This window comes from Zosterops lateralis, assembly GCF_965231275.1.
Source record: "Zosterops lateralis genome assembly, chromosome: 1".
Lineage (NCBI taxonomy): Eukaryota > Metazoa > Chordata > Aves > Passeriformes > Zosteropidae > Zosterops > Zosterops lateralis.
This window is the reverse complement of record NC_139762.1, coordinates 132,793,968-132,820,763: the sequence shown is the minus strand read 5'-3', so window position 1 is coordinate 132,820,763 and position 26,796 is coordinate 132,793,968. Positions and strand designations below refer to the sequence as shown.

General features: G+C 40.4%; 1 protein-coding gene across 1 annotated transcript; it reads right to left on the bottom strand.

The window, feature by feature from the left end:
- Positions 1-3,863: 3,863 nt before the first annotated feature.
- On the bottom strand, positions 3,864-26,480 carry BAALC (BAALC binder of MAP3K1 and KLF4; the record flags this gene model as incomplete). The annotated part of the gene is made up of 3 exons (XM_083869785.1): positions 3,864-3,968; positions 8,927-9,096; positions 26,315-26,480. The coding sequence occupies 3 exons, from the start codon at positions 26,478-26,480 to the stop codon at positions 3,864-3,866; spliced, it is 441 nt and encodes a 146-aa protein (XP_083725911.1).
- Positions 26,481-26,796: the final 316 nt, after the last annotated feature.

Below are 26,796 nucleotides of genomic sequence, written 5' to 3'. Positions count from 1 at the left end.
CTCAGATTTCCAGTGTCTTCCCCTTTAGCTGTGATAGTAGCAGCAAAATCTCCCATTTATAATTACAGAAGTACAAGTGTATTTTGACCTCATAATCCCTCTTTGGCAAATACACCGATTTCTTATGAGAATATATGTATTTTACCTTCTTTCATATGACCAAACAGTCCATGAGCCACAACCTGAGGACATCAGATACAGAAATGTTCTGATTCCATGAATAGCAGATGTGGGAACCCTTCATTATACCTTTGCACTCTTTGATCTCAGCTTTAAAAGCTAACCCAACCACAAACCCAGGAATGTGAAATACATGGGATAATAAACAGTCACTTAAAATTTTTTCTTTATTTTCATTTTCAAATTTAATGTCAATCTTCATTAATTTGCAGAGAATACAAAAACTTTCCCATTAGTCTAGTTTGAATTTAGATGTATTTGCAAATAAAACCAAGCCTCCTTTTTCAAATACCATTTCTGTGCACAGATTATGTAGCTCATTCTTTTCGTAAGGCATGTAAAACAGATTTTGGTTCAAACATTAAAATAGTTTACACTTCGGTATCAGAATTACAAACAGAAATTAAAGATTCTCAAAAAAATGTGCCTGAACTGCAGAAGTACACACTAAAGACATTACAATATACACATGCAGAGACATGCACAAATAAATATCTATGTATATGAACATACTAGGAAGATCAAAAATACCTGTGTCCTGGTTTTGTATGAAATCTCAGTCATTTAACTAACAAGAATGCAGGTTTAACGCAGTACTCATATATTGCTTACACAATAATTGTAGTTTCATATTTATGTCAGTACAAAATCATTTCAGTCACACAGTAAAATTGTGTGTCTTCCAGTCAATGTCCTACAGCGATGCTGAAATGATGAAATACATTAAGGAATCATAAGGGAGAAGATGAAGGAATAGTGCAAGATAAAGCACTACTGAGCCTTTGAGAAGATTAGTTCGCCACATGATGAATTGATAACTGTAAATCTTCTCTCTTCTTTAGACAATATCCTCTTTCTTTTGAATGATTCCCTTTCTCACATAGTAGAAGAAAATATATCAATATATATAGGAAAATCCTATGTGTATATTGTGTTGGAATTGTGGAAACATGACAAATTTCCTTTCTGTTTAAAACCTGAACTTAGATAAATAGTAAGAACTCACCATCTGTTGGCAAATCATTCCAGCAGAAAGTGTGTTGTTCCAGTGCATCTGTAGGAATCTTCATGTGCAGCCAAGGGACATCAAACAAATTATGAGGCAATGTCTTTTTGGGGAAAATTACATTTCAAAAATCCTGGCATGTAAGACAGAGATGCTAACATGTCCTTTATCTGAAAGTCCATGTCTTTTAACATGGTTATTTTATTTGAAGTCTTTGAGCCATTTATATTTGAAAGATGATGCTCAAAGAACAGACCCTGTAAATAAGACTCCTTATTTCTAAGGCCACCTGGAGTGAAAATGTCCAGATGATACTTTTGGCTTGTTTCTTCCACTGAAACCAGCATGGGAATCCATTATGAGGACTTTAAATTGTCTAAAGTGGTATAAAATAGATTCTGTCACCCTAATTATACAAAGTGATACATTATTTCATAAACAAATTGATTGTTTCTACTGGTGGTTATCTAGTAGAAGGAAAGTAAACATAAGTATATCCTAATCTGTGTACAGAGGAAAGAGGCATCTCCACAACGTGCTCTTAGTTTTATTAAGGTCACTGGAAGTTTGCACATCAAAGACTAAGAAGCCACCTAGGACATAATGAAATTTATTTTCAGTTACTGCCTAATGAATAAGAACAGTAATGTATTACATGAGGAGTGTGTATAAAATTGCTTGTTAGTAAACATGGCTTTTACCACAGAAATTTGGTCCAATCTTTGAATATTATAAAGTTAAGTTTCAGGGTATAAACAGGTTTAGGGGATCTTGGAGTAGCTCGGGAACGTCACCACAAGCAGTCCAGGGCAGGCAGCATCCATCACTCTGCAGCTGCCACCCTGATGGGGGATGTGGTCAGCATGAGCAAGCTCTGTGCTGCTGCCCAGATAACTGTGTACCATCTCCTGCAAACCTGCCTGTCACATCTCATCCTCGGAATGCAAGGTTTAACAGCTGCCTCCCTGGTGGCTGCTGTCATGAGCCAGGGCTGCTCCATGTGCCATGCAGCTCATGGGCTTCCTTCTGTGCTGTGACCCAACTGTCTCACACAACTGGTCAGCACATCATCACTTAATAATTTCTTAGCTAATAAATAATCTCACTGCCAGGACTCCTTTGTTCTTGCACTACTCACTCTAATGTGGTATCCACCCAAGGCCGCAATCTCTGAAACAGTTTCTTACACAACAAACCTTCTCTTTTGCCTTCCTTCAAAATCCTGTTTACCCTTAAACACATCAGCATCATTATTCACTTTCTGTAGCTTTCTCGCATCATACAAGTTTCTACTGCACTCTCTCTGCCAGAAAATCCTTTTAGAATATGCTATGGTGCACAAAATCTTGGCTCTATGTCTGGATTCCAGTTTGCCTTTCTATTGGAGTAATTAATAAACAATTCCTATTGCATAGACTTGTTGTACAAGGAAAGTAACTTGAACACCTAAGCAGCAAGCTATTAAAATGATCCTCAACCAACATAAACTAGGGTTCAGTTCACAGTCCTATTCATATTTTTTGTCTGTTTTGAGTAGTTTTTAAATGGCTCTTTAAGGATACTAATATACATCCATATATATATATACACATCCATATATATATATATATATATGTCTGATAGGGGAGGCAAATAAATTTACCTCTTTTATCTTCATAAACATGCAAACTCTCAGGGAATATATATTATTACTTCCATATTAAGAGGTAATATATTAAATTAATGTCTAGACTTTACTATACTGAACATTCATATTCCTTTTAGATACATATTTATGATAATCATGGAGTACTGTGGTAAAGGAGGCTTACAATGTATTAAATAAGTTCTGCACAGTGAATTACTTATATCTTATCAGAGAAAGTTAATTTTTTGAACTGACATTAGAATATGACTTTAAAAATTGTGGATATTTTCACATAATGTTAATGGTAACTTTTTTCCAAGTCAGACTGGACTTCAACATAATCAAAGGGGCATTTATAAAACAACCAAATAGGCATAACTCTACTTACCAGTTAAGACTAGGACCTTCAAGTAAGGCTGATCAATATGAAAATCACTTTTTTTAAGACCGAATTATATCAATAAAAACAATAAATTGAAACTAAGTAATTGAAAATTTAATATATAAAAATGATACCCTATGACTTAACTATACATAACCAATATGTATAGCTGGAAAGAGATTTAGTGGAAGAAAAGACTTTAGTCTCACTTTCTTGGGATGTCTAGGTCTGTGTTTTAAAACACATGAGTGTTTTAAATTAACTCTGTGAGTTTGAATGTGCACATTCAAAACTCCTTTATGACTAAAAATGCAGATTCATTTGTTCTTTTCCTGGTTTTAATTGGGATGAGCTGTACCCCTTATCCAGCCTCAACTTAATAGCAACGCAGAACAGGACATACACAAGGGATAACACAGAAGTTAGTACAAAGCAAATGTCATGAATTTCTGTGTATGTCTGTGTAGTGCCACTGCTTTAGACAACAAATGTCTGAAGATCCTACAGTGCTTGCAGCTGGTTCCACAAGGCCTGCTTCTGGAGGCACTCAGTTGCAGCTGCCTGCTCTATTCAACCTGGAACACCTAGAGATCTTCATGTCTTCAGTGACTGACATTTAAAGTGCAGTGAAGCTTTGTTAAGTCCATCCTCACCTGCAATTTTCTTCATTAATTGGCACAATTCTTTGTTTTTCTTCTGTCAGTTTGTCTGATGCCTTTTTTAACATTAATGGCGACTTCCTGTGTGGACATTTTCTGTGTGTCCCATTTACTCTGTGAGAGTTTTAAACAGTACAGTGAGTTCTACAATGACAACAGAAAGAGTCATTGATAATTAACCCCTAATTTACAAAACCAGTTCTATTTAGTGAACAGAATGCCTCCAGCATCCTTCACACGGCCCTGCAATGCAGAGCAACTTCCTTATTCAGTGTGGACACAAGCTTTTATATCTGCTACAAAGGCAGTGGATGTCAGTAGGCTTTGGATCAACCTCCCTGACTATAATTATCATCTCTGCATGTATGTACTATAAAAGCAGGGCAAATAAATCCAGTTTCGGTACAGAAGTGAAAATTAGAGGTTCCTGTTGATGTCACTGAGAGTAGTGCATCACTAGCCTGAGAATGAATTTTCTGTGCTTAATTTTATGTTTCTGATGTGAAAATAGAGTTTTAAAGTAACACTTACTTCTGCCTGTGTACAAGACTCAAGCACAATATATACCTTTCAGAGCTTCATCAGTTTATTTTCAATATTCAAAAAAGTCAGTTTCTCTGAGACATGTGAGTGCATCCCTAATCTAAATTTATACTTTTCCATCTTCCAGACTGTCTGCTTGTTGCCATTAGCAATGCACTGTAATGCATAGGAAACTGGATAGGTCTAACAAGTGTACCCAGATCTGGGCTGATAGAGACACACAGCTGAGTTGGGTGGGTTTGATTATTGCATTGCCAGTGTTCCATGAGACTATTTGTCAGTGTAAGGAGTGCCAGGTAAATTAGGCATTATTTACAAAGTAAAACAATGTCTGATAAAGTTCAGACACTGACATAAGTGGAAGGTAGATATCTATCGCAGAGCAACACCTGGAGTTAATTTGCTGCTGTGTATCATTTCACATTTCTGCAGCCTGAATACACCTGCTCCTTTGCTATCTGCTCCCCCAGTGCCACTGTTCATGCAAGTACTTGCCAAAGACTATGAGAATGAAACCAGATTTTTGTCAGTCAGGGACATAATCTAGATACCACCTCTTTTTGAGAGGTGCCTGACCAACCCATTACCTTAGCACTCCTTTCTTTATTACCGTCTCCATCATTATCATCATCTTTTGGTTCTAAATTGTTTTGACATTACCGTCATGAGAGGATAATAAAGTTTCTCAGATACAGCCTGTGTCAAACCTTTTCCCTTTCAAAAGCACAAGCTGTACCCTGTCATAACCAAGTATGAAGGGATAAAGGCAGATGGCTGCCTTAGAGCTGGATGCAGGAGAAAGTGAGAAACAGAGAGGTGACAGGATTTATCCCCTGCTAGCCCACAGGCCAATGGCACAACTCAGGTCTTCTGAGAGCAGCATGTGCTGCATTGCATTGTATTCTATAGAATGTTGAGATAAAAGAAAAACTGTAGTTAATGTGAATGTTCAGATAAATAAAACTTAAGGTATTCACATTGTATGCTCATCTTATGGTTCCATAAACAGTGGAAAAACAGAGATGAAGAATGGCACATCAGATCTGGAGCCTAAATTAAATGCTACACTTTCTCTCTAGGCATACATATTTCTTTTTTGACCAGAAGTTTAAACAACTTCCTTTCTTATGCACCTACATTAGATGTGGAGAATAATGTAAATTATTTAGTTATCATCAGAAATTTTCTTTGCACTGAGCTGCAACAGCACATATACATGTTACTCAGCTAGATACTGAATGTATCTCAGCTAGAAAATGCAGGAGGATATATTCAGAGTCATGGGGCCTCAGGGCAGGAACACACACTTCACTGAGTACCATTATAGGCAACACTCACATTATTAATATGTTGTGGAAATTTGCCCATACTTCCTACTAAGTGCAATACAGAAGTAATTTTCCATTCAATTACAAAATTAGACAATTTTCTCAAACAGTAGGACAGGTACACACTGTAATTCTCAATTGTGACCAAGTCTTTTTCAAATTGGATTAATAATTATGTACTGCTGTTCGACCATATCCAACTTCACCAATTAAAATTTCTCTCTGAGCTAGTGGCTATGACAAGCATTTGGGCTTTTCATTTACAGAAATCCCATGGCTTTAGATGTCATGCAGCTGTAGAATGTGTCCCTGTCCACCTAGAAGTGCAGTATCCCATGAAAAGATACAGCAGTGTCTTTTATGTCACCTGGGAATATCTTTGTACTAGAGCCATACAAAAGATAATGATACAAAGGAGGTATAAAATAAACAGACGTACTGATGCGTTGTGTGTTAGTTAGCAAATGCAAGCTGAAGTTCAATCCAAATTCTCTTTTTCATTTGCTCAGACCCCTTGGTTTAAGGATGTGACTCCCAAAATGGGAAAACTTCTTATGGAGTGGGTGTAGCAGTTCTGCCACATGCTGTGCTGAGGCACTTTCTTTGGAAAAATGTCAAAAGACAAAGCTCAGCAAGGAGTACATTGGCAGTAACTCAGCAGAAACAAACTGTGTGTGCCTGAGAAGCAGGAACTCCAGGGGAGCTTGTTTCATGTCTGAGAGAGGCAAGAAACGAAGGATGGAATTGCACAGAGGTGTTGCAGTTTTAAATTCTGTTTAAACAATGAAGCTATTGGGAATTAAGCCAAGGGAATTACCCAAATGGTGACCAAAAGATGAAATTTGCTTGAAATTGAAAATACATTTTCCTTTACATGCCCCACATATGCTAACAAAGCAAAAAACTGTACAACTTTACATGTATATAAAGTCACTCAAACTCCATTTAAGTGTGAAATTACATCAACTGAAACTTTTTTCCCCCATCTTCAAAGAAAACAATATAAATATGACTTAACAGGGGAGGGAGGTCAGAGGAGGCCCTATCTTTGTGTCCTGGGATGGTCAGCTGGCTGTACTGTCTCCTCCCCCATGGGGACACCTGCCAGGTAAGTTTTATTTCACAGTAATACCATTGCTTCTGCATTCTGATATCAGTGCATCTATCAACAGCTGTTTGTAGACTTTACACTGTCCAGCAGGCAAGAAATTGCACTATTTGTGGATGTGGAGCCTTTCTGAATTTGCCCAGACTTACAGTGCAATGCATGCCAGTTTTGCATCAGGGGTTGTGGTCGTGACCAGACTTACTGTGCCACCACATTGTGCCTCTGACACCTCACCAGACTCAGAGTGCCAGATTTTGGTTACTCTAAAATATTGTCTGTGAAGGTCTCCCAGGATCTCAGACATGGATAAGCAGCTACAGAAGTATGAATGTGCTCCTTCCCAGGCAGGCAAGGAATGGGCCCAAAAATTCTGGGAAGACAAAGCAATTATTTGTCAGTATTGGAGGTTCACTTATCTTACATGCAAAAGGGAATCAAAGAATCCTTCTTCCCTCAAATGTATCATATATAGAACATGATGCTTTGAAATGAGAAAATTGAGTATTAAAGTCATCTCTGGCTTTTGAGAGGGAAATAAAAGAAAGATTGGAAACCCAAAAACAAGCTTATAACTAAGAAAGATAATTTTAAGATTCTATTCACTTCAGTAGAGCATAGGGAAAGACAATTATTGGATAAATTAGGTAGGAAAAAAACATAGCAGAGTGAGACAAAATCTGAGAGAGGAAATAGAGGGCAGAAAAAACACTGAATTGTTACTATCTTTGGAAGCTGAGCAGCTGCACAAACAGTTACAGAAAGAAAAGGAGATAAAGCAGAAACTGGAAGAAAAGGTAAAAATGATGCTTAAGTGGGTTGCCAATCTAGCCATCATTGTACAGATAAGAAAACCAAATTGTACCCCCTGGAGAATGGTGAAAATGCTGAGGGGACAGTGGCCACCCACTATTGTCTGCAGGAGACTGAATGCCAATATTACACCTTTAACTATTCCTGTGCCAAATTTTGTGGAACTAGCAATGCAAATTCAGGGAACATCCTATTCATGGGTAGCAAAGCTAGATGTAAAAGATGTTATTATGATTCCATTCTGGGAACACCTCAAGGCTTAATTCATGCTCACCCAGAAGGGAGTGTGGTGTACCTTTGATAGATTCCCACAGGGATATAAACATTCACCCATGACTGCACATTCTGTGATTGCCAAACTTTTACAGTCTCACTCTCCCCAGATGTGAAATTAGATTATATTGTAGTAAGAGGAAACTCCCCTGAAAAAGTAGGGGAAGCAGCAACAACAGCATGGCAAGCACTTCTCAAAGTAGAAATTGAGATTCCCCCAGAATGCCAAGGACCATGTAAAGGACTTTACCTGCTTCATCTGCAGATAACCCAGCAAACAAGGAAGTCTCCCTTCCCCAAATTTTTACCTAACACCTTATCATATGAGAAAGCAAGGAAGCAGTACACCAGCCATAGGCTGTGGCAATCTTTAATCTGAGCAGCTCAGCAGCTGCTATGCAAACAGGGCAGCACATGGAAATCTGTAGGTGGCAGGTAGGTGGGTAGGCAGCTGTGACAGGAGAAAGCTGGTCTTTGGTACAGCCCCAAAGCCTTGTTCTTACAATGTATACAAGGTACACAACCCATAAATGAGGGATAAAAAGGGGGAGGATCTGATCCAAAGCCTACTGAAGTTATTGAAAAGACACCCACTGACTTTTTCAAGCTTCATGTCCAGCTTTGAATGAACCAGGGTTCATGCAATGCATATATTTTAAGCAGCACAGCAATTAAGGGAAAGCAATTAATGTTCCTTTTGAGATAATTAATCTAAATAGTTTGCATGATGCATGCCACAGGTGGACTGAGTTGGAAAGGAATTAGTGTGGGGGCTTTTTTTACTGCAGCAAGTGTGTGTGTTACTCTGATTGACAAACAAAACATCAATTCTGTGGCCATTCAGGCATGAAGCATTGCCAGAGGTGCTCAGCTCAATCATGCCATGGCTGTAGTGCAGCCTGGCACCATTTTCTCCTGTCTCAAGACATTAAATAGTTTCACTGCAAAGAGAAAGGCTGTCACAAATTGAAGCTAGTGCTGGGCATTAGGGAACATAATTATACTCATACCTCTGTGGTCCTGAAGCCATTCTGTGTCTGTGTTGTAGTTCCCACACCGTGGACTACGGGGTTTGCACACTGAGAGCCACAGTTGTTCTTCTTCTCAGTGTTCAGCACTCCAGCTGTGGCTGATGCTGCAGATACACCTGTGTGAGCCAATTTCTCATCCTCCAGAAGACCTAGTAGGGATATATGGAATTGGGCAATTAATACTGAGAAGCAATTTGCAGCTGGCTCTGGCATCCCTCTGTTTTGCCATATTTTGTGATTGTGTCAGTGATGCAAGGTGTGGTACAGTACCACAGGGTGAACAGTCTCGCCACTGTCAATGGAAGAAGTTCTTCTATGAGTGGTGGTGAACCTTGTGTTTAGTTCATGGTCTTTTCTCCTCATCCTGTCTCTGGGCACCACCAAAAAGAATCTGGTACCATCCTCATGGCATCCACCTCTGAGATATTTGTGTGCATTGATGAGATCCCCTCTCAAGTCTCCTCTGGACTAAACAGGCCCAGCTCCCTCATCTCTCCTCTTAAGAGGGATGCTCCAGACTCCTGAGCATCTTTGTGATCTCTGCTGGACCCTCTCCAGTATCTCTTTGTCCTACTTGAACTGAGGAGACCAGAATTGAACACAGGGCTCCACATGTGGCCTCACTAGGGCAGAGTAGAGGTGGAGAATCACTGTTGTAACTGTGAACTGTTGTGTTGCACCATTTAGATTTCTTGACTTCTCATAGAAAAAAACCTAAACTTCTCTCATATGAAACCCTAGTTTCAGCTTCCCTTACTTACTGTCCCTGTTCCTCCTCTCTTTTATGGTCTGCCATGGATATCTCATTTAGTTGAGAAATAATACATTTCAAGTTACTCTGCAGCCTAAAAAGGTGATAAACTGTGGGGTTGTGTTTTGTTTTGTTTGGAAAAGGATTTGTATCACCTGGTAATACTCATCCACCTCCCTGTGGCATCCTCATCCTCACATTTGACATGATTTGGCCGTTTTCCTATGGTCCACAGCTCTGTGAAACATTGGCTCAGAAAACTTGGAAAACCAGTAAATGAGTGCAGCATATCAGCAGATTTTTTTCACCTGCAGGTCTCCCTGGACTTCTCTACACACACACACCTCCTTGCATGTCTGAGTTTAACTCTAGACCCAGAGAAGCCCCCCTTAAATCTGCTCCAGTTCTGGGAACTGAAGGGGTTAGATGTGAGCATGACAGATGAGACAAATATGAATGGAAAAGTTGCTCTGTGCATGGCCTTGCCTTGAATATTTTTTCATTTGAAGTTAAGAAATTTAGAAAATATTTATTTCATGTTGTTTTGTTTATCTGCAATCAAATAAATGAGTAATTTGCTTTCTGCTCTAGCTGTGTGGATACACATGCACCATACAATATGATATTGGACAGCATAAATTAATTTTCTTCTCTTACTGCATTAACAAAAATCAATTGTCATTTATGGTGAGTGCAGAGCACTCAACATCTGGTTGCAACACTGAGTCTGAAATTCAAATACAAGGAGTAAGTGGGATGCATGACTGTTGCTCTCAATTTATTTTTTGTCAAAGCTTATTTATTAAGAGCTTTATGTTAAAAGAGAAAGAAAGAAGGCAAATTTACTAACTGGTAATGCAGGTATCAAACCTAGAAAAATTAAGGAGTCACAGACACTAAGTGAGAAAAAAGTATGTGGAAGACCAATGACAAAGCATTGCTGTGTTGAAGTGGCATTGTGTCATCAAAACCTTCTGCATTAATCAGGTAGGAATTCAAGTGCTGTGTTAAAGATATTAAAAAGGAAGCAAACTCCTGAATTATTTTTCAGAAATCTGTAAGAAAAGATGATCTGACAGTAGAAAGCAACATTTGTCAGTATATAGCTAGCAAAGGCAATGACTGAATTCAATAAAGTTTCACCCAAATATTCAATATTTCTTGAGAATACATACATTTTTGTGAAATTAAAAGGTCTTTAAGATCTTTTCTAAGATTCTGTGAGTTAAGAAGTCTGAATACAAACTAGTCACTGCATTTCCCTGAGCAGTCAGAAGATGGAGGCAGAGTATTCCAAAGACACTTTAACTTGTAGTGTGGCAAGTAATAACTCTGTCATCTAGTTTTTGATAGAAAAGAATTTAGCTGAAACTGGAAAATATTATATTGTAATTTATTTAAAAAAAAATACTTCTGTCTTTGAAAACTGCCTTTTCTGCTATATACAAAAACTGATGTTCTCGTGTCTAAGTTTAGATGCAACTTCAGTAAGGCAACAGTAAACCTCACCTCTCCTGCATCTCCCAAAATTTCCCACCTAGTTATGTTTTAGATTTTACCTCTTCCTATCACTCCACAGGGCCAGAGGAGAGGCAAAAAATGGCCCAGACTGATACTGTAGACAAAACCAGTTGTCAGGAAGGAGGATGGAGAGGCAACGAGCCATGAGTGAGTCAGAATCCTCAGCGAGGAGTCCACTGCTTCAGCTTGCAGTGGAGCTCTGAGAACAAGCTTGAGCTTTCAACAGGCAAACTGCACTGGGAATTACATACTAATTCCATTAATTGAGTCTTTGACATTTCAAACATCCAAATTATGAGTTTTTCCTTCTGTGGAGTCATCCTATGAAATTACTTTCCACCATGTCTCTCTTTGGCCATCTGGCCTCTGACTAAATTGTCTGGTGAAACAGCTGTCAGCTAAAAAGCCATTTTGTTATTAAGTACAACTGTTCATTTGTCAGATTGTGTTGCATCTTTTGGTCTTGATAGAAAATTTTTTTCTTACATGAATCCATTTCCAGAGGCTGATGGAAAATTTCAATCCTGAAAATGGTATATCTGGTTCATTCTTTTTTCTCTGTTAGTTTGCAGCCTGAGCATACTTGGTGCATCCTGCATTGCAGGGATGTGACTTTTTTTGCAAGACTTGTCAAATATAAACCAGGTATCAGTATTTGAGCCTTCTACTATATCACTACTACATTTTTATATGGATGACCTAGCAGACATCAATACTAGGCAGAAAAGATTTTTGTAATATTACTGCTATTCTGAAGTTAAGAAACTATTTTAGAATTCATTTTCATTAGCAAATAGATGATTTAGACAGTGGGCAACAGTTTAATGTCTTCAGTGACTTGATCTTAATGTATGAACACCAAGAAGAAATTACAATGTGAATACATCAGTGATGTAAAGAGCATGAAATGTTGGCAATCCATACAGCAACACCTATTTTATAGACTAGATACATAACACAAAATGATGATTGCAAAGCAGAAACGATGTTAAAAAAAAGATTAGGAACACAGATGGTTGCTTCTAAAATAGCAAATATTTTTGCATTGCTATTTAGGATTTGCCACAGTACACCAAAATGAAGAGTTAACTCTCTTATGTTTTGTGGAATTTACAAGCCAGCAGGGTGGCAATACTAAGGGTCTTGCCTCATTGTGGTTTAAAAGCAAACTGTTGAGATATTTATGCCATCCTCACAGCAGGGGTTTGGTAAATAATCTTCTTGGTCTTTCATGGTAGAGCTTCAGTTCACATGAGTGTTGTTAAATCACTGTAGACATTTAAATGAACGGGTTCAGTAATGTTGTTTTCATTCTCACTTTCTCTTTCATGGCACTCCTGCCAAAAGTCTGTGGGCCTCTTTAGGCCAGGGGAAACAGCAGATCTCATCTCAATGCTCTGTAAAATACACATATTTTACTTTCAAATGAACTGGCAAGGCTACAATATTGCCAAGGCTCTGTTCCCAAAACCTGGAGTTCTGGGTGATCATTAAATGCCCACGAATGTGATGGTGAACCTTTCCTCAGGAATGGCTGGCTGGGGTTTGGGAGACTGCCAGGCTGCTCCCTCTGTGGGGAGGAATGGAGGACAAGTGGCAGGTATTTCAGATTTATTGGTAGGGAACATGCATGAGTTCTCTCTCAGTGACCACAGGGAGAGCACCCCTGCAGCAGCCCCATTGCTCACAAATCCAAGTCTACTTTTCCAACACAAAGTGTGCCTAAAACAACTTGTCCTCCCATGGCAGTGTTTACCACCACCTTCCTCTTTGCTTGCTGGGCTGCAAAGGCACACTAAGTCTTGCCTTTCTTACCAGACCAATAGAATTCTTTAGGCTGGAGCTTGACAAATGCTTTTTTTCAGCAGCATCAAGGGAAAAAAAAGGGTTATTTTAAACTGAAATCAATCCTAGACTTTATTCTTCCCCCAATGACGCAAGCAGTCAGACTGGCACAACTGGGTAGGGTAGCACAGGAATCAGAACAAGCAGCTGAAAGCAGCTTAGGTTGGTGTGCTCTCCAACAAAACAAAACAAACAGAACACTTTTAAAATTTTGAATGAGTTTTCATAAAGCGTCAGACAGCATCATCTCAATTTTGCAGTTTAGGAGACAGATATTTAAAATTGCAGTCTGAAAAACTGTTCACAGACTTGCAAGTTTATGTCCATTCAAAATGCTTAAATCATGTAGCTCTAAACCTCCCCCCTGCCATTTACATTGGGAGGGAGCTGTCTAAGAAAGCTTTGAAAAGAATTATTTTAGTAAATAGGGTAAAATTATTTTAGTTCATCACAGAGAAGTCAGTGAGAATGTAAAATACAGAAAGAAAATTTAAGACATTCAACCTGCATTTCTTAATTTTTTCTGGTTTCTTTTATTATAATGACAACATTAATGATAACAAAACCAAACCAAGGATAAACATTGCATACATGCTGCTTTAACTCTTCATACAGCCTGGTTACACCTAAGAATTCAAATTAGTCTTCATGACAGTATTTCATAAAGAGGAGAGGAAATTTTTGCTCGTATTTCTTTCTAACCAGAGTTTTGCATAAAGAGTTTTGTCTCGTCTTTGTATATAGATGATGTGAAAAGGATGGAAACCACACAACTTTTTTCAGTTTGTGAATGTAAAATTGGTCTAAAAAGCAAAGTAGTGTCATGGATTGACATCTGGCACAGAGAGACAGAAAAGATATCTAAGGGGTACAATTTTGTAGCCCTTAAATATGAGGACCACAGGAAACTTCTCAAACCACAAATAACACATAGGTAGGTCTGCCTGGATCTCCTGCACAGACTTCATCAAAAGAGTAAATCTCAGTAAAGTTCAAGATGACCTGAAAATTTCTGTGACTCAGAAAATCAGCAATGCTGCAGTAGCTAATGCTGTCTAGAAGTCTGGGCAGGGTATGAAGCCTTGTAGTAAGGAGACAAAGTTAATCTTAGCCAAAAGAATCAACTATTTGTGGAGAAAATTATTCCATGTGTGTTTGCCACAGTGTTCTCCCACTTCATTTTAAAGCAACAGGTGGTGACCAAAACAGGACATGAATTCTGACCCAAATACACTCCAGATCTGACCCAGTACCCATGAGACCTTGTGGAATAACAAGAATACGTTTGTTTAGAGCAGGTACCTGCTGATTAGTGTGCTAAATTTATATTTTTGAAACTGAGTACGAGCAAACCAGTACGGTTCAATTTTCTAGTTCAGCAACACCCTTTTTTATTTATCACGACTGTTATCTCATGCATAATGCATAAGATGCTGTTTTAGAGAATGCCTGCCTAAAAAGATGCTGAAGTGTAAAGATGGACTCTGAGAAATCTCACAGTGAAGACAAATGAAAAGTTAAAGACAAATGGAAAGTGTTATCACCACATACAGATGCTTCCAGAGGAAATACGTGTTTGTAATCATCACTGAGTTTCTTGCATTTAATGCTACAGATAATAAGTACAGAAAACACTGAAGCATCTTTTTTCTCTACCTGTTTTCCTGATTTGAAACTATATATTTTTGGGAAAGCCACACATCTGCAGGCCTGAGGGCTGGTGTGTGCTTCTGCTGCAAAAACAAGATGTAGCAAGAATCCAATAAAAAAATGAATGGAGTGGAGGCTGTGACAAAAGTCAGGTTTAAGTCATTTCCTCCAAAGCAACAGCCTCAGGGATGAGGCCAGATGCTCAGGAAATATGCAATAGCTCTTTTACCTAACAAGAAACAATTTAGAAACCTTCAGGCATAGCAGAGAGTGGGTTGTGAGCTAGGATGAAGGATCCAGATTTACAGAGGGATGACCTGCTGCAGCAGGAAAATATTACCAGAAGCAATGTTCTGTGTCAGCAAATACAATAATGCAATAAATTTGCTTCCCAGACATTCAGAGAATCCGGAATGTCTAATGTGATATGAATTTTAGACTATGAAGCAAAACACAACAAACACATTTGCACTTCACACACATTTTGGAGGTCTCTCCAAATCTGTGTCCAGGCAGGCAGGGCTGAGCCATGCCCAGGCACACCACTGGTGTGGGGAGGCAGACAGGAGTTCTGTGCCTTCCTCCATACCTACAGGGGGATGCTTATTTGAAGTGAGCTCATCCTAAAGCACAAACAAACTTTCAAGTTGCAAACCTTCATATCACTTGCATGGCCTAACTTCACAAGTACATGCAGATGCTAAATCTTTGCATATTGGTATATTTCAATTTCAAATTGTGATACAGAATCGAAGTATAACTATCTTGTAAACAAGTTTAAGAGTGTTGCAACCATGTCTGTAAATAAAGATGAATATAAAATTTATATTTTTTTCCCAACAGGAAAAGCATGCTGCAACACTCTTTAACAAATGTGTCATCATTTCAAAGCTCCAGACAAAGGGTTCTACATGGCAAATAGACTCCAGAAGATGAATTAAAGGGAATTGGCCTGACCATCAAGGGAAGATACAAGAGGTAAACTTGAGAGAATTGTAATCATGGTGCTAGGCAAGGACTTAACGTCAGAAAGACAACAGAGTTTAATGCATAAAGGTACAAATTTTGATAACTGGAACAAGATAGAAGAATTTTCACTATATTTTGGAATAAACATCAGCAACATTTTGGAAGATCTTGACAGCTGAGTATGTCTTTTGCCTGGGAAAATAATGACACAGAATGGATTAAGCAACTAACCAGTGCAACATGGTGTGCCAGAAACAGATCACTCCTTCCTCTGAACTGAAAGACTAACACACAAATAAGCAAAGCTCTGAAGTGCTCTTCATAGTACTGGATTTTAGAAGGGATTATTTGCTTTTCCACATGCAAATATATTGGTTATGTTTCAGTAAAGCCCATGAAAAACGCACGTCAAAAATCATATACTCTGTGCAGAATACCTTATATCATGGGTCCAAATTATGGCAAATCAGCCTGCTTTCCAAAAGTGCCATCTTTTGGCTCAGTTCCTGTCTAAACCAATCCTTAAAATGCCAATAAAGAAGTTCTCTTTACAGGAGAGCACTGTATGAGATGGAAAACAGCAGGATGCTGGCCCTCTCCCAGCCATCCTTCCCACAGCAATATCCACCCTGTTCTGACCAGTGGCTTAGAGCTGCAAGTGTTCACATGCTCTTTCCCTCTCCTTTACCTGGGCTTTCCTTCTCCTTTGGGATGCAGTAATAAAACATCTCTCATTATGATTTAGACTAATTTCCAACATAGACATGAAAAGCATGTCATTCTTATTAGCTAGCTAATCACACATGGAATTTTAAGATGAGCAAAATGCATAATGTCAATTAATCACACTGAGGAGCACCAAAAATATTTAGGCAGACTGAATATAAATCCTCATGAAAAGCATTTAAAGGTACATGAAATGTGAGCTGAAATTACTCTCCAGTTTTGCTTACCAAGGTTCAACAGCTGGAATTGAAATTAAACGTTCCAAGTAGTACATAGCACATTTATTTTTAAAAAATAGTGATTGACTACTGGGATAATTTACAAAAGCTTAGGCAAAATGTGAGCCACTGGAAAGCTGTACATTCAGTCTCAATGTCCCAAAGGTATGCCCCCTGTGGGAATTAAGTCAGGAAAGTCCAGTGGGCTGTATGGCCAGGTGGCATTCCCAGCCTTAGAATCCATGAAGATACAGAAAGGTAGTGCTGACTTAACTGGTTCATGGTGTGACTATGATCATAGAGGGCTTTGGCTTTAAGGTAACTGTGTGCATGTGAAAAAATCACTTCCATTTAGTGTTCACCCTAAAATGAAGGCAGTAACTAAATTAAAACTTAATGCCATCAATCATCTTCTAGCTAAATCCATTGCATTTTTTTCCATCTTTTCCACACACAGTGTAAACACTCAGAAAGCACTCAGGCATCAGCACTGTACAAAAGTCAGATATTCATGCTTTTAGTACTGAAAGTGCTTGAAAAAATTCTGACAGCCCACTTGGGAAATGCTAGCATTTCACAAAAATGAAAATTGCCACATGAGGACAATATCCAGACAAAATGTACAGAGACAGAAACACAACTGTATGCACTGTTAGGAAACTGGTAAAAAAAAACCTCAATCAAAATATTTCAGTCAGTAAATAAAGAATGGGCTGGTTATTTTTCTCTCCAGTAACTAGCATGCATCTGAACCAGCTAGCCTAAATCTCTCATCTCCCAGGAGAAAGGAGACTCAACACTGCTTCATTTTAAATTTTAGGCTCAGTTAAGCAAACAGCAATGCAGAGGGGCACAGTGGACTCAGGAAAAACTTGAAATGTCAAGTCCTGCCTCACAGTGCCAGCTTGCCCATGCTAATTGGCAAAACACCACTCGTTTCATCTACCTCTCTGACTTACTTTTAACCTGTATTTTCCTAAACAGAACAGAAAAGGTATTGTGGCAGTTTAGGGAAGCAATGTGTTAATCAGAAAGTAAAACTGCCTTATTGTATTGTTTCTTTGAGTACAGCAAAGGCCCAAGCCACTCATATAGTGAGAAAGATCATGAGAAAGATGCTGAAAAATGTATGCACTCACCAGAGGGATCTGGTTCCATCCTCCAGAAAAGAGGGCTGCTTGGTGCAGCTCAAAGAGAAAGCCTTACAATAAATGCTGGCTTTGATCATTCTCTTTCTGAGTCTTAAATATTACAGATTCAATTTAAGATAAAACCTAACTTTCAGTCCTAGATTTTGTTTAACTGCAATCTGTTTTAAACTGCAGGAACATCTGAGGGGAAAAAAGCTGGAACTAGCAATATAAATTCTGTTTCTATGAAGAAATATATTTCTCAAACTGATTACAGTTGAAGAAAAGAGAGATTTCCGTCACTTCAATGCTGGATTACTGAAATAAGTGCTTAATGCGGAAATTTTGGAAATTTTAGTCAATGAACAACGAGGTAAACTGCACTCTGAACTGTGTTTCCTGTATGCAATACATTGCACTTCTGCTTTGAGATTGGCAAGAATCTTTGCTTAAAACTAATTCAATTTTTAACTGTTTGCTGTGAATGCTACATTCCTAAACTGGAAAATACAGAATTACAACTGTCTGGAAAGTGTAAAATGAAAAGAAAAAACAATTTTAAAATGTCCTGAATCAGGATATAAAGGCTGAGAGGGGGGGAAGAGCACTATTTCCACAAGAAGATTAATTTTGCCAAGTAATTTCTTTCTCAGCATCTTGCAGGCAGGATCTGCCATTGACAAACCACCACTCAGGTTTTCTGCTCAAACCCTTTCACTCTCCCTCTCTCACCATTCCTCCTCCCCACCACCTGCTGCAGAGATAGTGCAAAACCTCTTCCTTTAGTTAATGACAGACCTTTGGTTCTCATTAACTATGAATACTTTTGCCTGTAAAGATTTCAATGCTGCAAAAAAGAGTGCTTTTTTCCACAGGGAAATCATTTGGAGAGATGGTTCCAATTCATCTCTCCTGCAAATCATCTCTATTGATGCTCAACAGCCTTTCTGCTTTCTGGTACTGTGACAGCTGGGAAAGCCTTTCATGTAATTCAAGTACGTGACATTTGTAGTAAATTTACTTTATCACTTGGTAAATTATTATACCGAGGTAAACTGTAGATGATCTCTCTTGGCAGGTCTGCTTTAGACTGTAGGAAGGGTTTATCAGGACTGTTGGCTGCTAATTAAATGGATGTTAATCAAAGCCTGAGAGGTTTTGTGGAAAGATTATCACAGTTTGGGTTGGCTGATGTTATAACTTTTGCAGTGTTTTGAGGTAATCCCAGAGGAAGACAATAAAATGAAGAGGTTGCTGGGGAAGGAGGAAGCATCTGGAGAGCCCTGGCCAGCCCTGCCCTCCCTTCCTGTCACAGGGGTGAGAGGTGGCTGCTCCCCCCTGACAACAACTGATCAGGAGGCTTCATGCAGTATCTGAACCATCCACCTACTCTGAAACAAGACTGAAGTTTTTCCAGCAATTGAGTCTGATACATCTCACAGAATAGCAAGCTGAAGGGTCATAATAGAAGAAAATTTCTCATCTCTCAATTGTATTTGACACTTTTACTTAAGTTCTGCTATCTATGGATGCATCCTCTTTTTATGGCAGTGGATATTTAATAAAAATCAATTAATTTAAAAATGCTGACAGAGGTGGTGGGGTAGATTGCTTAGCATGAGCTGATGGGCCAAATAAGTATCGGTGCCATTTTTTAACTGAAATGTGAAATTAAACCAGCATTACACTATCAAACCACAGCAAAGGTGAAAATATATGGAATTGAAGAATTAACAGCTAGGGCTGGCCTGAAAAATATGGTCATTACATAAAGTTGTATTTATCATCTGAGTCTATTTTTTTCCAATAATTTCAATGCTCTCTTGTGGTGCAATAAATACTGGTTTAGGCCAATACTGTAATCCTTGACTGGCCTCTATGCTGAACAAACCCCAAGTTTATGATGTGCTGGGTTTGCATGGCCTGTTTTTGGTAGCAGGGGGGCCACAGAGGTAGCTTCTGGGAGAAGCTGCTGGAAGCTTCCACCCTGTCCAGCAGAGACAATCCCTGATGGCTCTGAAGATAGACATGGCACTGGCCAAGGCTGGGCCAATTAGAAATGCTGCTAATGCCTCTGTGATAACAGATTTAGGAAGAAATTTAACAAAGATATATTGTCAGTTGTAATTGTGGCCAGAGAAGAGCAGAGTGAGAATGTGTGAGAGGAACAACTCTGCAGACCTGGTCAGCAGAGAAGGAGGGGCAGGAGGTGCTCCAGGCCCTGGAGCTGGGATTCCCCTGGAGCCCCTGGTGCAGCCCAGGTGAGGCAGCTGTGCCCCTGCAGCCCAGGGAGGTCCAAAGGGATGCAGAGATCCACCTGCAGCTGTGGGGGAGACCCACAATGGAGCTGTGGATGCCTGGAGGAGGCTGTGACCCTGTGGAAGAGCCAGTGGAGAGAGGGTGCCCCTGCTCCCAGGCTGGAGCAGCCTGCCTTGGAGGACTGCACCCCATAGAAGAGTGGCCCACACTGCAGCAGTTTTGGGAGGACTGTTGCCCATGGGATGGACCCATGTTGCAGCTGTTCACAGAGAGCTGTTGGTCATGAGATGGACTCATATTGGAGAAGTTCATGGAGAACTGTCTCCAGTGGGAGGGACCTCATGGTGCAGCAGGGGAAGGACTCCTCTCCCTGAGCAGCAGGAGAAGCCTTGGGTGATGAACTGACCATAACCCCCATTCCCTGCCTCCTTGAGCCACTGAGGAGATGGAGCTGGGAAGGAGGGAGGGGTGCAGAGAATGTGTTTTTAAGGGCTTATTTTACTTCTCATTATCCTGCTCTGATTTTGTTAGTCTAGTAAATTCTCTTCATATTGCTAAATTGAGCCTGTTTTGCCAATGACAGTTTTTAATGAGTGATCTCTCTCCCAGTCCTTATCTCAAGCCATGAACCCTTCATTAAATTTTCTCTCCTCTGTCCAGCTGTGGAGGGGAGTGAGTGAGTGCTTGGTAGGTGCCTGACATCTGGCCCAGGTCAACACAACAATGTGTTCAATGGGAAATGGCAAAGGTACTGCTCTGACATATTCTCACTCCCCTCTTCAGCTGATCTTCTGCAGGTTATTCCCCCCGATAATTCTTAAATATGCTATCCCAAAGGTGCCACCATTATTGCTGATGAGCTAAACCTTGGCCAGTGGTGAGTCCATGTTGGAGCTGCCTGGCTCCATGAGATGTGGGGAAAGCTTCTTGCAGCTTCTCACAGAAAACAACCCTGTGCCCTGCTCCCCACTATAAAACATTGCCATGCAAATACAATACATTATTATACCCAGCATCTGGACTAAGATGGGAAGAGAATTGCTGCAATATGTCTACAGTCCACAAGAGCTGCCTTTATTCACTTTCACTGAAACTCTGAATGATGATAAGGCTATCTCCTGAAAATATCACATCAGGATCACTGTTACAATTATTTATTAAACATAACAGATTTTGAAACAACTATTAATTTAAGAACATAATGGGATGGGAGCATAAAGAGATCCTGATATACCCATGCAATGCACTCCCTCTTTACCTCTTGACCTAAAACAGATGGTTAATTATGTTTGGGGGGTTTTTTTGCAGTCCAATTCACAAAAAACACTCTGCTGCACCAGGTTCTTTATTTACAACCTGATTCTTGCTGATTTATTTCCGTTAAGCTCCTAACTTTGTGCGCACCTGGCAGAGGAGGGAGAGGATGACGGCAGCGGTCCCAGCCTGCAGCAGCCCCTGTTGTCACGGCAACTGCTGCTCACACAGCCTGGTCCTCTCTGCTGCAAACCATGAAAACTGACTGTCCAAAACTTCTCTGGGGAAGGTTACCTCCAAAACACCGGATTTTGTATACTGGGTCTTGACCCAAGCCTGGCTACAAATGCCAAGCCTGGTCCATAAAATGTCCCAGAGCTGTCAGCGACCAGAAAACAATGGAGGGGCAGCATGAGCCAGGCATTTAGCCCCAGAGAGCAGAGCAAGAATCATTCATCAACACACAAGAATATTAGGGCAGTTATGCAAGATAAGCTGTTAGCCAGACATATTGCTAGACAGTGATAAAATTTCTCCTGTATTCCTCTGATGTTCTCTGTTTATTTTACAGAGGACTCGATTGCCCTCCCATTTCATAGCTATTTTGGAAATGTCTCCACTGATGCTAAATTGCAGGTTTCATTCCTGGCAGACCACTTACTGCAGTTACATTTGTTGATGCCATGAGCAAGTTTTCCTTCCGAGTACATCAGGTGAGTCTGTGTGAAATCCGGATAATGTTTTGTTTAATATGCTTCAGGAGAAAAATTACTTTGTTAAGGAAAAAGCGTAAAGTTCAAAGAATAAAAAACAATTTTTTAGCTGGTACTGTGGGTCACATAATGATAAAAAAAATCAGCAAATATTTTACTATTTGAGGAACTGAACAAGTTGGTCCTGAGGCAATCAGTATTGAAATTTTCCATTCAGATACAAGAGAATTATTTTTTACTTGGTTGCTACATCATTTTAAAATTAATTACTTTTATTTGCATTTCAGTAACAATCCCTGTTAAAAATTTGGTGTCTTACTATGCTGGTTGCTGTGGGAAAACAGTGAGGAGTGATCCTGTCCTAAGGCACTTGCAGCCCATGGGGTAAATTGATTGTAGTCTCTCTGACCACAAGACAATGTGCCATATCTACTGTGAGGCACTTTCAGTTATAATAAAGAAAAAAATTATTGAATACAACAGCTAACTTACTCTGTGAAAATAGACAGAAGTAGAAATAAAATGTCTTTAAACCTGCTTTAAAACAAGCAAAATTAATTTTTGTTAGAGCTGATATTGAATGTGTTTATAGAGTACTTTTACACTCCTGGTTTCTGGTAGTAAATTGTACATCTCAAAGTTCTAGGATATACATATACATACATATATACATATATGTATCAGCAAGCTATCCCAATATAACATAACAAGTTGTGCAAACACGTCCCAAAATGCTGGTCAGTTTTTGTGTGCTTTTTTGTGAATTCAGCCTTTTCCCCGTGGTTTGTGTGTTACCCGTGGTGACTGCCCTGGGGACTCATCTGTACCCACAGATTATTACTTCCTCCCAAAGTCATTACTTTGCTAACACTTCCACTTAGCTGAATCAGACCCTCTAAAGAGAAAGCAATTTGTGCAAAGAGTTGCAAGGATCAAGGAACGGTTACTAAGCAGACATCTATTATTTCCCCCAGCTATAACCTACGCAGTAGCTCAGTCCTGTGAAAAGTTCTTTGCTTACATAGCAATGGATGTTCTTCCAAGAAATTGCTTTATTTTAAGGGCTCATTGTGACTCTTTCCTTTTTTTCCCCTCACAGAAGCCACTCACCCAATGAACAGTACATCAATACACTGATCTTCCAGAAAATGCCTTTCAATTCCAGCACCTGCAGTGCTTCATGAAGTTATTTATTACTTTTCTATCCCTTTTCATCCATATCTGGTTGTCCTGTACTGCAACACTATTAAGTTACATAATATACATTACTATATGTTACAACCACCTATACTTTTGTCTGTTGGTGACTTCTCATGATCTAAGTCGCTTCTCATGAACCTAAGACCATCTCTTATATTTTAGGTGTGTTATAGCAACTAATACTGTCCTATATGTCTTCCTGTAAAAATTAGGGATATTACAATACACTTTATAAAAGTGGATGTAAAAAATCCAGTAGGGAAATTAACAAATAGTCTAAGAAGGGATCAATTGAAATTGGAAAAATAGAAAAGCAAATGAGAAAATTTAAAAACCTCAATACTTCCCTTTTTATTTAATAATATTTAATCTTCCAAAATGTTTTGGTAAAAGTACAAACATTTGGGTACAGAAATACATATAGTTCCAATGACAGCAGGCACAGAAAGCTAGATGTACTGGCTGAGAAAAAGAGAAGCATATGATGAAATCTGTGGTGCTATGAGATTACTAAGATTAATATATGATAGTTACTAACCCTTTCCTCATTGATACACTCTGTAATTTTGTATACACAACATTCTTTTATCCCTGAGTAATTTACTCCTCTTTACATTTTGATGTCCAGTTCTCCTTTTTTCTTCAACTGAGACATGTTGACAAGTACAACCACTTCTTATTGCTTTTGTCTTTTCCCAAAATATTTCTTTCATCCTATCTCTACATCTCTCTATTTACAGAATTTCACAAAATTGTTCCAAACGAAAAATGACAAAGAATTTCATCCTTTTTCCCCATCCATTTGCCTGGTGCCCCTTTCCCTGGCTGCCTCCTCCCTTTCTGTGTCCCGGTTAAAGAGCCTTCCTACCTTGACTTAACGCCAGCGTCATCTCCCATTTCCCCATCTCTCCCACCCTGCTCTTGTCCCCTCCCTTACTCTTCCTCTTTGTCTCTCACTCTTAGGTATTTTCAGTTCTCACAATAAAGGCATGTTTTCCTCTTCATGTCTTAAACCCATACTTGACCTCATTTGCCCCTCCAGTTGCTCCTTCCTCTCCCTTTCATCTATAAATTCACTTAAAGTGCTGTTTCTAGTCCCTGGAGTACCTCTCCTTATCCCTGTTCCTTCCCTACCTCAAACCTTACCCTGCAACAGCTCTTCATGAAGTACTTTATGACTTTTAAGGCAATAAATGGGAACAGTGTGTGTCCCTCAGGTTCCTTAAACTGTGAAGATCTGTTGGAGAGTTAATCTTGCCCTAACTGAAGTCTCACTCATCGTTTTTGCTCCTACTCTGTTCTCTCCTCATCGCAGTCCTCCAATTTCTTCTGCAAGATTTTCTTGCAAAGCTTTTCATGCCCTCATCAGTCCCTATTGGTCTCGAGTGTTGTTCTTATGTCCTTATATCTGGCATTCTCATCTCTAAACACAAAGTCAATTATTACATGTTTTTAAGAAGAAGACTTACTGATCTATCTCTTTATTACCTCCTATTCAGAGTCAAATCTTGGACTGTCTAGCTTCTGTTTATGATGTTGGGGCACCAACTCAAAGTAAACATGGCTAAGATAATGCTGAGTGTGTGTAAAAATGTAATGCTCTATTTAGCTTTCACTGCTGGAGACAGCACTGTTACCTGTCATTTGAACTTACTGGTCTGCATCATTTTGAACGTCTTTAAATTCCTTATCTAATCTTCTTTAATATAATATTCTGTAGAGCCATTCACCTTCAAATTCTCATAATTTCCCATGTGATAACTGTAGAATCTTTCTTTAGCCTTTAGGAGTACAGCATAGACCCTTTTAACTTCTCCCTATCGTGTTTTGGTCAGCAGAGAATTGTGGTCTCCGTATTCCAGCTGACCTGTTATCCCCACTTTTGTGAATGTTCACTCCTGCACTTTCATTATTTCTTCATTACTTTCTACAAAAGTCTGTAAAGCTACTTCTTTTCATCTGAACCTGCCTTTAGGCATTTACTGCTTTATATGGAAATGATAATCTATTCTGGGCAGCAATCATTTGTACAATATCTAGCACAATTAATTTCTGGACCTAGGCAGAGATTTCTAGATACTGCTGCAATACACAATAATTCTTAAATCATTTTAAACTTCACATCATATCAGAACTCCTCAATTCTTTTCCCATATCTGTGGCTTCTGTAACACCTCAGGTGCACAGCCAGGGATGCAGCATACTGACAAGAACTGGGAAATTCAAATTTGCAGGTCTGCTCTTGCTCAGCCCACCCTCTGGTTAGCTGTCTGTACATCAGAAGGCATCACAGGCAATGGGGAAGAAAGCTGCCTCCTCCCTAATTTCAATTTCTTTCGTAAGTTACTTGTCTCGCTAAAGAAAAAGCCAATTTATTCCACAGCAAGAACCTCAAGAACAGAGTTATCTTCCCTTGTGATAACATCATTCTACAGCTGACGGGGTCTATAAGCTCTCGCTCGTAGCCGAGGGGTGCCGTGAGCGGGTCCCCGGAGCCCGAACCAGCCCTGGGGCTGACCCCCCGAGCTCTCCGAGCCGCCGCGCCTTTAGCGCAGACTGGGGCGCCTGCGATTCCTGGGGGGGCCGGAGTGGCGGAATTCGCTCTCCTCGCAGCAGGAAAAGGAGTGGATCGGCGCACAACCCCCGGGCACACGCAGTGTGTGTGTGTAAGTGAATATACAGTGTGTGTAGGTGTATGTACAGCCTGTGTAGGTGAATATACAGCGTGTGCAGGTGCTCACAGTGTGTATAGGTGCGCACACAGCGGATGTAGATGCACACACAGGGTATGTAGCTGCACACATGGGGTATGTAGGTGCACACACAGCATGTGTAGGTGCACACACAGGGTATGTAGGTGCACACACCGGGTATGTAGGTGCACACACAGTATGTATAGGTGCACACACAGGGTATGTAGGTGCACACACAGTATGTGCAGGTGCACACACAGGGTGTGTAGGTGCACACGCAGCATGTGTAGGTGCACACACAGGGTGTGCAGGTGCACACACAGGGTATGTAGGTGCACACACAGGGTATGTAGGTGCACACACAGGGTATATAGGTGCACACACAGGGTGTCGCAGCCGCTCCGCTCCCCGCGGTGCCCGCCCGCGTTCCGCACTCACCGGGGCGCGGGCCGCCCTGCTCCCGGCCGGGGCCCTCGGCGCTGCCGCCCTCCTGCGGCGGGCTCTCGGAGTCCGTGTTGGTCAGCCAGGTGGACTCGGTCTCCCGCGTCCAGCTCTCGTAGTAGCGGGGCTCGATGGCGTCGGCGCGGCTGCCCCCGCAGCCCATGGCCGCCCCCGCTAGAGCCGCCCCCCGGGCACCATCGCCCCCCGGGCACGGCCGCCCCGGCCCCGCTCACGCCCCCAGCCCCATCCCCGCCCGTCCAGCTCTCCCCGGCTCCGCTCGCCCTTCTTCCCCTTCTCCCCGGCTTTATTATCTCCGCTGTCCCCCCCCTCCCCACCCGACTCTTGGCTGTCCCCTCCCCTTCTCCTCCCGCTTCTCTCCGCTCTCCCATCCCACCTCCTCCCGGCTCGTCCCCGATATTCCCCACGATCGGGTGTCTCCCAGGAGCGGCACTGCTGCCTCTGCCGGGCCCCGGCTCTCT